Source organism: Nicotiana attenuata, unplaced genomic scaffold (genome assembly GCF_001879085.1).
Source record: "Nicotiana attenuata strain UT unplaced genomic scaffold, NIATTr2, whole genome shotgun sequence".
NCBI classification, from domain to species: Eukaryota; Viridiplantae; Streptophyta; class Magnoliopsida; order Solanales; family Solanaceae; genus Nicotiana; species Nicotiana attenuata.
Window position 1 is genome coordinate 29,143 of NW_017673781.1, and position 13,764 is coordinate 42,906.

At 35.7% G+C, this 13,764-nt stretch overlaps 1 protein-coding gene across 4 annotated transcripts; it reads left to right on the plus strand.

Annotated features, from left to right (window-relative positions):
• Positions 1-1,939: 1,939 nt before the first annotated feature.
• Positions 1,940-13,029, plus strand: LOC109217263 (kinesin-like protein KIN-7D, mitochondrial). Of its 4 annotated transcripts, none has more exons than XM_019381491.1 (25): positions 1,941-2,542; positions 2,639-2,736; positions 2,836-2,925; positions 3,277-3,329; positions 3,621-3,686; positions 3,840-3,893; positions 4,193-4,252; positions 4,740-4,818; positions 4,919-4,986; positions 5,503-5,559; positions 5,646-5,750; positions 5,967-6,071; positions 6,255-6,362; positions 6,439-6,570; positions 7,010-7,192; positions 7,657-7,839; positions 8,309-8,455; positions 8,915-9,034; positions 9,122-9,172; positions 9,310-9,357; positions 9,481-9,630; positions 10,383-11,135; positions 12,230-12,359; positions 12,440-12,556; positions 12,738-13,029. In XM_019381491.1, the coding sequence occupies exons 1-24, from the start codon at positions 2,202-2,204 to the stop codon at positions 12,520-12,522; spliced, it is 3,264 nt and encodes a 1,087-aa protein (XP_019237036.1). In that variant the 5' UTR covers positions 1,941-2,201; the 3' UTR covers positions 12,523-12,556; positions 12,738-13,029. The 4 variants fall into 4 exon arrangements, 3 of the variants coding, with proteins under 3 accessions (XP_019237039.1, XP_019237036.1, XP_019237038.1); XM_019381493.1 differs by having other exon boundaries at positions 10,428-11,135; XR_002066613.1 differs by lacking the exons at positions 12,440-12,556; positions 12,738-13,029 and adding an exon at positions 11,269-11,398 and having other exon boundaries at positions 1,940-2,542; positions 12,230-12,293.
• Positions 13,030-13,764: the final 735 nt, after the last annotated feature.

The following is a 13,764-nucleotide window of genomic DNA, read 5'->3' on the forward strand; positions in this document are numbered from 1 at the left end:
TATCTGAGAGATTCCCTCAGTTTATTTCCTTATTTTTTTCCCTCAAGTTTTGAGAGGGCAACTTATAAAGGCGGATCGATGATTTTAAACCATTATATGTAAAAATATTTTTGTATGTACAAACCGGAAAAAATTAGATTGGAGATTTAATATTTGAAAAAAAAATAGTTTTTAACGATTAACAATTGTGTTATTAAATTAACTTTTTTTCTCCCTTAAATCAGATCCATCTTGCAACTTATTGAAACAACTGTCATTGTTGAAATTAGGTGAAAGCTAATTTTATAAAATGTAATTCAATGCTACATTACATTTTTTTCCTACTATTAACGAAGCATCATCATAAAAAAATAATTGAAAATTGTCAATGAATATCTTAGGAATTATGTGAAAATATTTTATTCGCATTGAGATTATGTGAACTCTTTTAATTGAAGGAGGAAACTAGATCGAGCTTGCAAATATTTAATGTTGATACACAACCTAAGCTTAAACTATTTAATCGGAATTAATTCTATATATTCAAATTAAACTTGATTGTGTTTCCATATTTAGGCCCAAGGAAAATAGCTTTTAAATTTTTAGTTAAATGTTCCACTTGTAATAAATTAGCCAACTCGTTCTAGAGTTATTATTGATACTCCTATTAATAATGCAGATAGTTATTAATCTATCGGCAAAATACCTTAAAACCCCTTAAACTTGATACGGATTATTAGTTACAGTCTTAAACTATTCGTGGTCTTAATTACCCCCTCAACTTGGCCTTTTGAGAGCCATTACCCCCCTGAACGTTGATGCGGCAAAAAGTGTGGGTCCACTCGCCAGCGCACGTGGATTTTTAATAAAATATAATTTTACCTTTTTAAGAATGTTACTTTTTTAGATAATTTTTTTTAGAATGCAATTTATAATAAAACTTGGATAGAACTACACTATTTAGGCTAAATTTTTTTATTTGGCCATAAATAATAAAGTTTTAGTTAATCTTTTTTTTTTTGAATTTGACATGAAAATAAAGATTTATACAATTGAAATAAATAGTCAAGGCATCTAAAAAGTTATAAAAACTTACATAGTTTGAAATTAATTATTTTGGCTATAATTTTTATATAGCTCTAAATTATGGTGCTCTAAAATTTATTTATTTTTTACAGATTTTACCTGAAAAGGTAAAAATACACAATTGAAATAAATAGTCATTGCATCAAAAGAAGAAATAAAATCTGTATTTATTTCTTCTTTTGATGCAATGACTATTTGTTCCAACTGTGTATTTTTACTTTTTCAGGTAAAATCTGTAAAATATATATATATATATATATATATATATATATATATATATATATATATATTTTTAGAGCACCGATTTAGAGCTATATAAAAAATTATAGCCAAAATAATTAATTTCAAACTATGTATTTTTATAACTTTTTAAACGCCTTGACTATTTATTTCAATTGTATAAATTTTTATTTTAAGTCAAATTCAAAAAAAAATTAACTAAAAATTTATTAGTTTTAGCCAAATAAAGAATTTAGCCTAAATAATGTAGTTTTATACAAGTTTTATCATAAATTGTATTCGAAAAAATTTATCTAAAAAGGTAACATACTTAAAAAGGTAAAAATATATTGTATTTTTAAAACAAATGCCACATATACGGAAAAATCCACGTGGTAGGCGAGTGCACCCACACTCTTTGCTACATCAACGTCGAGGGGTGTAATGGCTCTCAAAAGGCCAAGTTGAGGGGTAATTAAGACCACGAATAATTTAAGGTTGTAACTGATAATCGGTATCAAGTTCCGGGGGTTTTAAGATATTTATCCTTAATCAATCGGTAGCTACGGCCATGTTTATTCCCGCTCATTTCCTCGTTAATCAGTTTTTCAAATTAAACCTCCTCCACCAATGCACGGCGAGGGCCACTTTCCGTCTCCACGTCACACCATCCTCATTCAAATAAAGCCCACTCTCCTCCAAATATTTCTCACAAAATACAATAATTTATTAATTTGAAAAATCAAACTCTGAAAATTCAAACGCCTCCATTGATTCTCACCTCTCTGCAGTTCTCCTTTGTCTTAAAAGTTTTTCGCACTGAGAATTTTAGCTGCATATATATACTTGAAGAACAGCTGCATCGCACACATATAATCGTAGTACTGATTTTTCGTTAAGCAGAGTGAGGCGGTTCAATGGCGGCTTCTTCGTCTAGAGGGAGAAGTAGCTCGCCGTTTCACTACCGTAAGTCATCGAGTCCGTACTCGTCTACTTCGTCCTCATCATCTTTCATGAACGGAAGGCTCATGCCGAAATCATGTTCGTCCACGGCGACGTCCATTTTCGGCTCTGGAACTGGCTTCAGCTCCAAATCCACGACTCCGAGCCGGAACCGGACTGATTCGGCGTATTCACGAGGTTACGAAAATCGTACGCCGGTCAATTTACAGCCAATGGAGGAGTTGATTGCTGAGCCAGTGGATATGTCCAGAGCGGGAGAGAGTATTTCGGTCACAGTTAGGTTTCGGCCAATGAGGTAGATGCTACATCTGCTTGAATTGATTTCAATTTTCGGAATTTGAGTTCCTATTGTAGGGTTTGAGCTTGGAATTACGGTAATTTTTCGTGACAGCGAACGAGAATATAACAAAGGCGATGAAATTGCGTGGTATGCTGATGGTGATAAAATTGTACGGAACGAGTACAATGCTGCAACAGCTTTTGCATTTGGTACTATTCTTGTCAATTGTATATTCTATTTGGGAATGGTTTGATATTTCACTTGTTTGGAGGAGATTCACTTATATATTTGCTTTGCATGATCGGCAGATAGAGTTTTTGGACCTGATACATGTACACAGGAGGTTTATGAAATTGCTGCTCGACCTGTGGTAAAGGCTGCAATGGAGGGCGTAAACGGTATGATACTTACTTTCATGTTGTTAACGCTAGAAAACAGTTGCATTTTTAGGCTAAATGGAATGGAGTGGCATTATGAAATAGTCATAATGTGAGTTCAAGGGCCATGCTCCGTGAAGATTAATTTGTGCAAAGTGATGCTTAGTTGACATCGAATATATTCGGAGTAGTTGAGCGCTAATTTTATCATATATCCTCCCAATGTGCTGACCTGAAATAGGTTCTTGAAACCATCGAGCTATCATGTTGAGCTGATCTGTTATCATTTATGTGTTGCAAGTTGCATTTGCAAATGTAATTCTTTCAATACTTAGCTTTTGTAATTTGACACTAGGCCTGCTGTGTGTGCAGGCACAGTATTTGCTTATGGTGTTACAAGTAGTGGAAAGACACACACTATGCATGTAAGTCAATATATCCTTTGTGCAATCTTCTTTTTCCCTTGAACCGGGAAAGTGCTTTTGACGCTTTTGTAACATCCCCGAAACAAACAGTTTAGAAGTATTTAATTGCTAGCAACTGACAAAATTTCAGTCTTAAGTGGAATGTGTTAGCTTTATATTTATAGAGTCAAATTCGTGCTTCAAGTCGGCATTTAAATTTGTCTTCAATTGAAATTTTGTTTCCCCCCTCCCCACAAACCTACCAACAACAGCAAAGCTTTTGTTATCTTAATGTTGGATTTTTGTTTACAGGGTGATCAAAGTTCTCCAGGTATAATTCCGCTCGCAATAAAGGATGTTTTTAGCATTATTCAAGATGTAAGTGAGCTTACAAGTAACAGATTCTGAAATTTTGATAATGCACCTCTCTAGTATGACACTCTAGAGCTCTATCAGTCTATAGCCCTTTTCTTGAAAAAAAAATCCTCCATTATCTTTTGTTGTTGCTAATTATTGAAACCTGCCTTTCAGACTCCTGGACGTGAATTCTTACTTCGTGTATCATATCTTGAAATTTATAATGAGGTTAGTAGTGGACATCAGCAGATGCTTTCGTATATGTGGACAGTAGTGCATGCTAGAAAGATTAACGGCTATATTCTTTACCAGATGCTCATGCATATATAAGCATCTTTTATACAATATGGAAAATTTGATAGTAGATTTAGCATCTTTCTTATGAACTTGTTGCTTCAACTCTTTCTAATTTCTTGTACTAATTCATGAGCATCTCTATTTAGGCATTTGTCATCTCATCCATGTTAAAATCCTTTACTAAATCTAGCTAGAAATCATGTGCATGCTCTTCTTGTTCATGTTGTCAGGTTATCAATGACTTGCTGGATCCAACAGGACAGAATTTGCGTATTAGGGAAGACACACAGGTTTTTATATAATACTACTACTTTTGCTACTTCTGCAAATTTAATTCCACTTTCTCCACAACTTATGTTTCTGGTTAGTTTTATCTTTCTTTCTATATGTTTGTCCATAAACAAGTTTATTGTTTTTATGAGAGGAATCAAATAATAGCTCTATCTCCTATGGGCTATTGACAACCATTTCAGTAAATTTTAAATTATGTTTCCGACATGTTGTCACATGCTTGAGTCTTGATGTTATCAGACGAAATTTCACCAAACATATTAACACCTATTTAACTCTTGACATGTGTCAAGAAAGAAACAAAATCTAGCATTCTTTTTGTTACCTGAAGTATAAAAAACCTATTATTACCTACCAGCAACTGCAGGTGGTGTTTTCAGTGTGTAGTTGTTCTACTAGAAAACAGATATTCATGTTTCTCTATCATAGTTCATGATTCTAATGCTGCTGTATGGTTCTTAATTCTTTATTCTTGCAATTCTGCAGGGTACTTATGTTGAAGGTATAAAGGAGGAAGTTGTTTTGTCACCTGGGCATGCTCTTTCTTTTATTGCTGCTGGGGAAGGTAACTGTTGAATCTGTTCTTGTTCTTTGTCCGATAGTCACATCTATTCATAGCCAATGTTTTGTGCATCCTGGTACTAATTATATTCTTACTGTTGCAGAGCACCGCCACGTTGGTTCAAATAATTTTAATCTGTTTAGTAGCCGCAGTCACACAATATTCACCTTGGTTAGTGGATCAGATGTTCACTTCGATCCATACATTTCTTTGGTTGATCTGAAATTCTTCTTATCTTCTGCACTAAGTGAGCGTGAATTTTAACTCCTCACAGCCAGCATTAAAATCAGTTTTTTGGTCAGCTGAAGGCTTAATTGTTTCAGTTCAAGTTATTATTATTGGGTTCAAACACAAGTTTCTGGGAAGTTGCTACCGCTGTTACTCTTTATGTTTAAGAGGTCTTCTAAAAACAACTGTGACATTTTAGAGCTTTCAAATGCCTTGAGGATTTTAGTAGAGAGTATTGGTACTAACAGGTTATGCATTTTGATGAGGCGATGCGCTTTAGAGTGACTGAATTTGGTTCACATTGTCAGAATAGCTTTGTTGTGTTTCCCTAGTGAGCTGTGGTTAATTTCTGTTTCTTAACCTCCTATCCCTAGCAGTTTTAAGTTTTGCTACTGGTAATTGGTGATGGGCTTTATTTGTCAAGTCTGACTGTTTTCCCTTTCTTTACACATTTTGCAGATGATTGAAAGTAGTGCCCATGGTGATGAATATGATGGTGTGATCTTCTCACAGCTTGTATGGTTTCTTGCACTATTTGTTCAGCATTGAAAATATCAACTGTTGAATGATACCAGCTAATACTAATGTGTTTTGTTCCACAGAACTTGATTGATCTAGCTGGATCTGAGAGCTCTAAAACTGAAACTACAGGATTACGACGAAAAGAAGGCTCATACATAAACAAAAGTCTCCTGACTCTTGGAACTGTAAGTATTTAGAAACAATTGTTGACAGTTTGTAAGTAGGTTTCCCATAAAAGTTGCATAATGACATCTGTTAGTGTTCTGATTGACTTCTTCCTTACCTACCAGCACACTTGATCAGTTATCTATGTTCTTTCTTGAGCTCGCTAAGTATTAGATGAATTTCTACTTCTGGGTTTATTTCAGTCTGACACATTGACTTTTCTCTGATGTGTTAAGGTCATTGGAAAATTAAGTGAAGGGAAGGCATCTCATGTTCCGTATCGAGATTCTAAACTTACTCGCCTACTACAATCTTCACTTAGTGGGCATGGACATGTTTCTGTAAGTGCAATTAAGCACATGTCGTGCATATCAATTTATTGACCATTTGAAACTGCTCTCTTATCCTATTGGATGTGCATCCTTTGCTTCTTAGCCTTTGGTGTCAGACATTTTTGCATCTATGCTGCTTGGCATGAAGTGCATTGAAGAGATGACTAATCTCCTGCTTCTTGTTGATTATAGCTCATATGCACTGTTACTCCTGCTTCAAGCAATATGGAAGAAACCCATAATACGTTAAAGTTTGCAAGCAGGGCTAAGCGTGTTGAGATTTATGCATCACGCAACAAGGTTTGCCTGTCTGCATCACTTCAGCTTTATGGAATTGCAGTAGGGAAGGCTGAATACTCATATATCTTTCTTTCAGATTATTGATGAGAAGTCACTGATTAAGAAATATCAGAAAGAAATATCTTGTCTCAAGCAAGAGCTTGATCAGCTAAGAAGGGGGATGCTTGTAGGAGTCAATCATGAAGAACTTATGACCCTGAAACAGCAGGTATGCATTCAAGTCAAATGATTTGGTAAACTCTGTCTACAGCTTGAGGTCAAATATGTTACATACAACTGATGCCATGTCCGAGGATGCCTGTACTTAGATTCTAAGATATTTTCTTTGGATGTACTCCGTCTGTTTAATTTATATGGCGGTGTTTGTCTCGGCGCAAAGTTTAAGAAAGATAAAAGATTTTTGACTCATAAGCTAAGACAATTAACAATCCCAAAGTACCCTTTGTATCTTGTGGTCAAAAAGTGTCATGTCAATTCCACAATGGCATGTCGTTAAGGGAAACAGAAAAAGTTTAAAATTAATGAGTTCCAGGCATGAAAAGGTGTCAATTGCCCTGGAATGGACCAAAAAGAAAAACTGCTATGTGAATTGGAACATAGGATATAATTGGTTCTGTATTTTGTTATTATTAACCATCTTTTCACAGTTGGAAGAGGGACAAGTGAAGATGCAGTCAAGGTTGGAGGAGGAGGAGGATGCCAAGGCTGCTCTACTGAGCCGGATACAGAAGCTAACTAAACTGATCCTTGTTTCTTCAAAGAATTCAATTCCTGGGTATTTGGGGGATGTTGCTGTACATCAGAGGAGTCAGTCTGCTTCTGAAGATGATGTAGGCCGCCCTCTCTATTTTTCTTGAGTTATCTATTTGCTGTTCTTTGCCCACTAGAACTCTGGTTATCGTTTCTGAATTTAGATTTTAGATGCATCAAATGAGTTGTGATTTTCATAGGACTTTCTCGTACTACTTATTACCAGTGTTCATATTATCTTACATAAAGATTTTAACACTGTCACTGTTCATCTTATCTTACATAGAGATTTTAACACTGTCACTCCCCTTCAAGAGTGTAAATTAAGCTTCTCTTGTCTCTTTTTCTTTCTGATTACTATTTACGTGCAAATTTTCTGGCATCGATGTTGATCCAGATAATGGAATCTGTTTTCACATACAGATTCGCTGAAATATCGCCTGATATAGATATAGAATCAATTTTCCAAAATGATCTTTTAACTTTCACCTTCAAATATAAAATCTGTTTCCTAAATTGATCATTTTTTTCACCTTTCCAACAGAAGTTGGATGGTTCTGTGCTCGTTGATAGCGAGAATCAGAGGGATCCTTCATCAGAGACTTCTGATGTCAAACACAGAAGATCTTCAAGCAAGTGGAATGATGATATCTCCCAGGCTGAAAGTACGATTACTGAATCAACTCAGGCGGGTGAAGTTATCAGTAGTTCTTCCTGTGGTTCAAAGGTGCCCATATATGATTCTTCCCAGTCCTTAATATCTTCTAAACGAGGAGACTTCATTTGTTCTTAATTCCACTTCCTATTTACTGCATATGACTGTTAATCTTCTGTAGGAATCAAAGGATTTGTCGGTTACTATTTGAAGTTGTTACTTTTTAATCCACATGTAGTTAAGTTTACTCTGAATAGCCCACTAAGGTCTTTGACATTGCATGGAGTTTGATTTTTGATATCTAATTTTTTTTTTCAAGTATTGAATTTTCAAACTTTCTTGGATACATACATTTTAGCATTCTCCAATGTTGTCTCAGGATAGAGAAGTTAGTACTTTTCTTTCAAATCTAGTTTTTCCCATTAAGATTATTTTTTTCGAATGTCTAATTCTTATATATTGGAATACTTTTCCATTGCATATCAAATGTTAATTCCTTCCAACTTTTAATGTTTTATTTGTCTTTCTGGTTTGAATATAGAAAGGAGTTCCAATGTCAGATCAGATGGACCTCCTAGTTGAGCAAGTCAAGATGCTTGCTGGAGAGATTGCATTTAGTACGAGTACATTGAAACGAATGATGGAGCAGTCTGCGAATGATCCTGAGAATTCAAAAACTCGTACTGACGTAAGCTTTATTTTGTCTTTGTGGACTGAATCCTTTATACATATGATGGTTAGTAATATGATGGATGTGTGTATGGCTGCTATAGCCACATATTGGGTCTCTCTTTGAATAATCTACAGCTATATTTTGCAGTCAATAATCTTATCTCAAAATTCGCGAACAGTTTAGATATATCTTTTGGAATTCAAATGAATTTGTAATTGATGCTTCCTCAAAATTCAAGGCATGGTATTGGTATATTTACTACTTGTGAAACATATCCAGCTCTAGTGTCTTCAATAGTTTCTAATCCTCAAAGTCGCTAGGCATGTTAAATGCTTGATGGGTGTGTAGGATTTTGTTGTTAAGCAACAACAGCTGTATGATTTTCATGAAAACAATTTATTGTTTGTTCTTCTGTACATTGATGTCTCCTGTTTTTAAGATTTTTACTCACCGTAATGCCTAAACTTGTGACAGATTCAGAGTTTGGAGTGTGACATTCAAGAAAAGAGAGAGCAGATAAGGATCTTAGAACAGCGCATTGTTGAAATTGGTGAAACATCAGTCACCAGTGCATCTTTAGTTGAAATGCAGCAGGTGATGTCACACCATTCTTTTTTCAACCTCATAGGTTTTCTCTTTAATGGTGATTTGTGGTTGTCTCATAGTTCTGTCTTCTGCCAGACTTTGCTGAAGCTGATGACACAATGTAGTGAACAGGGCTTTGAGCTTGAGGTTGGTAACCAGATTAGTCCTTCCTTGATTTGCACCAATTCAATTATTTTAAAATCAAATCTAAAGAATTTTTCTTTCTATCACAGTGCGGAACATCTATTATATAAAGTTATTTAGAATTTGACGTTTGAATGCAGATAAAATCAGCTGACAATCGGATTCTCCAGGAAGAGCTGCAGAACAAGGTGAAAAAACACCATTATTTATTTTTGTTGTTAATCAAAATGGTAGTCACTTCAGTGTTGTCGGCCTGCCAATGGTGGTGGATGTCCAGGATTAATGGGGCTGTCATTTTTTATGTGTTTCAGTGTTTAGAGAACAAGGAACTGCAGGAAACTATTTGTAATCTTGAGCAGCAGCTAGCCGTACTGAAGGTGGAAAAGTCATACCCCTCATCAGAACAACAGGGTGTATCAGACGAGTATATTGATGACCTTAAGAAGAAAATTCAGTTGCAGGTGATTTATATACTTCAGCTCAGGATTAACTGATTTCGCGTTTGTCTATTGGACTGGTTCTCGTTTATATGGCATCTTTTGGCAGTGGTGATATATGAAGAACTGAGACCAAATTTTATTTTCTTTATTTTCATGAAGATGGTCTCCTGCAGGGGAGGGGTTTGCTGGAGCATATCACTGTTTAGTAAACTGAGCTAAGAGATGCTGAGCAGAGGACTCATATCCTTAGTGCCTCTATAGTCTAAAGATACATTGAGAATTCAAACTCTTAAGACCTATCGAAGTGTTTTATTACTTCCTCTATATAAAGCCGTGCAAATGCCTTGAAGGGCATCCTGATGATATGTTATTTATGAATGAATAGTCTAAGATTTTTTAACTTAGGAATTTAAATTATTGGAGATGCTTAGTCTTTTACCTTTTGTTCTGTTCTATATAAACATACTGAACTTGGTGCTGTAGTATGGAGCCTAGACACATGATCATTTTGATCTTTCAATTTCTCTTGGTTAATCTTTCTATGTTAGATTTGTATTTGACTAATGGCTTTACCTGCATGAAAGCAAGTATTACTAGGCATTTCTATCAGAGTTCTTCAATCTGCCATTAGTGTGACATATACAGCAATTAAAGGACTACATCTCTCTAACTCTGCTTATTTAGCTTTCTTGTGCCTACAGACACTTTTATGTGACTGCATTTTCCTTAAATGTGTCCTTATCATGGTTCTGATAAGTTTGTTGCTTGAGCAGGATATTGATAATGATAATGATAAGTTGAAGTTGGAACTTTTTCAGAGTGTAGAGGAGAACAGTGGATTGCGAGTACAGAACGAGAAATTGTCAGAAGAAGCCTCATATGCAAAAGAATTGGCATCTGCTGCTGCAGTAGAACTGAAAATTTTGGCTGGTGAAGTGACAAAGCTATCGATACAGAATACAAAACTCGAGAAAGAGTTGTTGGCTGCTCGCCAAATATTGAATTCTAGGAATTACATTGCTCAGACTGGTAGTGCTCGCTCCGGAAAGCATGGTGAAAGCCTATGGCAAGGACGTAGAGGTCGGGTTTCTGGACGAGAAATTGAAATTGCTGGAGTTGTTCGTGATGGGTTTGGCACATGGAATCTGGATCCTGAAGATTTAAAAATGGAGTTGCAGGCAAGAAAACAATGTGAGGCAGCTCTGGAGGCTGCTTTGGTTGAGAAGGAAATACTGGAAGATGAGTACAAGAAAAAGGTTGAAGAGGGAAAAAAAAGGGAGGCAGCTCTGGAAAATGATTTAGCAAATATGTGGGTGCTCGTTTCTCAGCTTAGGAAAGAGAATGGTGCCATGCAAGATTTAAAGACAGTAGCAGAAAAGCAGAATATTCGAGGAGACAATAGGAATGATCCAAAAATGAATGATAGTGAGTACTGTGACCCCATCCTCGATGATGGCCGGACCATGGATCATGCAACTGCAGTTGCAGAGATTCTCAAGGAAGACATTCTTGTTGCCCGCTTGAAGGTAATTCTGTTTATTCTTTATTGCCACTTAGCACTTGTATCTTGTCACATTTATGTAATGGGCACGTCCTTGTCATTTGTCTGAGTTGAAGCTCTGTATGCAAGCCTTCCTTTACCTTTCCCTCTCTATGTAGGATGGTCATTTTTGTCTTTTAGTTGTAAAACAAGTGTGAGATAGACTTCGGATCCAGGAAGATATGCAAGCTTTCTGGAAGATGAAGGTTGTTTGATTTTAGTAGAACACCGGAGGAGGGGGTGCGTAGAGTAAGTGTCCAACATCCGTAAGTCACAGGATTAATATACTTTTACTTATTCCATCCGTCCCACTTTATGTCTTGTATTTGACTGATGATGGCGTTTAAGAAGTCAATATGACTTATATATTCTTTTAATGGTAACAGGAGAAAATATTAAAGTAATGGTTGAACAGTTAGCTGGGCGGGGAAGATATCGCATCAAAGATTAAAATTTGGATACTGTAATGAATTTTTATTCCTGAAAGTTGTGTAGAAATGGAATTGTATCGAACATTTCGAGACATCTCAAAATATAAATAGTGTCATCATAAACTGAGAAAGAGGAAGTATTTACCTTTCAGTCATATGTCGTTCCATGGTGCTTCTCGCATAGTAGTGCATTTACTTTAGTGCTTTTGAAATGTTCCAACCAATCAAAAGTAACTAAGAGCAGTATAAGCTTTTCTATTTACTGCTCTGTGTCAATCTTTTGAGGTTGTTTCAGCCTTTCAGGCAAGTCCTACTGTTCGTGACTTGCATATTATATTATATTAGTAATGGGAGAAAATGCTGAACTCACAGTTGGTTTTAGTTATAAGAGAACATTTTTAACTTCTGACAGTCAAATAGATTTGAAATTCTTAGAAGAATTTGACTTTGTAGTGTAATATAGTAGCTAAATCGTCATTTTAAGATGAAAGCTAAAATGGAAAATATTAAATGGGTAAGGGGATACGTGTTTGTTCTTAGGTTTTTGCATAGGAGTTAAGTACTAATAACAACTGTAGTTTTTTTAGGTTCCTTCATGAATCAAAATATGGCATGGAATATTAAAGATCTTTTACCTGTGCGCCACCAGGCTAGAATGCAAGAGATGAAAGAAAAGGAGCACAGATATTTGGGAAATGTTGATGCAAATTCACATGTATGTAAAGTCTGTTTCGAATCACCAAGTTCTGCGATGCTCCTTCCTTGCCGACATTTTTGCTGTAAGTCAACTTTCTGATTATGTGCTCAGCTTATCCTCGCTCCCTTGGTAGGAGATGTCTAATGTCGACTTAATTTGCAGTGTGTAAATCTTGTTCCCTTGCCTGTGCCGAGTGTCCAATCTGTCGGACTAAAATTACAGATAGAATTTTTGCTTATACTTGAGATGGCATTTCAAGTGCTCGAAAGGTGGTGAAAGGTAAGGTGGTTGTTGAGTTGTCATTGCTAAGATATATAATATAAGTTAGTAATTAAAGGGTTTTCTGTGAGATAGTTACGCACTTCAACAATCCTGAGTCCTAATTTAATTTTACAATAACAATTTATGCACAAGTTCTGAATGCAACTTAAAATAAGGTGCTTACTTTCTCTCTTTGCAGGAGGGTTCTCTTCAATCTTGTGAAGCTCCTTTTCTCATGACATTCTTTACAAGGTTCAACTGTATGTAATGTCAAAGTGGTATTTTTTTTTTTTTTTGTGCACTTGTCCGCCAAGTAACTGTAAATTAAGAAAAATAGGTGCTACAAAAGGAAACAAAGACGAAAATTAGTAAATTTGAATTCAGTGAGTTGCTGCTAGCATAGTTTGATCTCCTTGAGCGCAAGGCATTGTACAGGACACAAGCTAGAGTCACAATTTTGAGATGTCTGTAAATCTGGTTCTCTTTGTGCCTAGCGTTTCTTATTTGGTGTATCAGTTGGTTAATTTTTTTGGTTTCTGCTTTTACAATAACTACGCCTGTCTTCAGCATGTATTAGATAAGCATAATCTGGCTCACCAGCTAGTCTGGTTCATATCCTCCCTTAGTGCCATGTGATATGTGGGATTACTTTAGATAGAAATTATCTTTGGAGATATTTAATCGGGATTGGTCTGAACTGATTGGACGAGTTTTTGTTAGGTTACAATATACTTAAATTGTATTGGATAAGTTTAGGAGTTTGGCTTGGGGACAAGTTATATCTTGATTTAAAGCATAAGTAATATGAATGTTATTTCAACCAATCGCTCGGCTATTAATGACGACTTAAATACCGAGGTTATTTTCCAACTGTAGCCAAACATCCCGTTGCCGTCATTAAATTCATTTCTCAAGTGAGTTTTCATTCTTTTACTCCAGCATGCATTGGCCAACCCTGTATTCCCTGTTATTAATTCACTCTAAATGGATTGGTAAGGTTTAAAACCATAGTAGTTAAAGAAAAATTTCTCAGAAGAGTTAAAGCCTTTTTAGTCATATGATGCTATTGCTTACATTAGATGATTGAACTGCCATTGATTTCATCGACAGTCCGTTTTTATCTTAGCAGTTGAGCCCTGAATATAAAAGGTCGTCCTGCAAGATTATGAGGACGCTGCTGCTGAGCTTATTTCAGAATCAAAAGGAAAGCCAATAAACTTTGCATC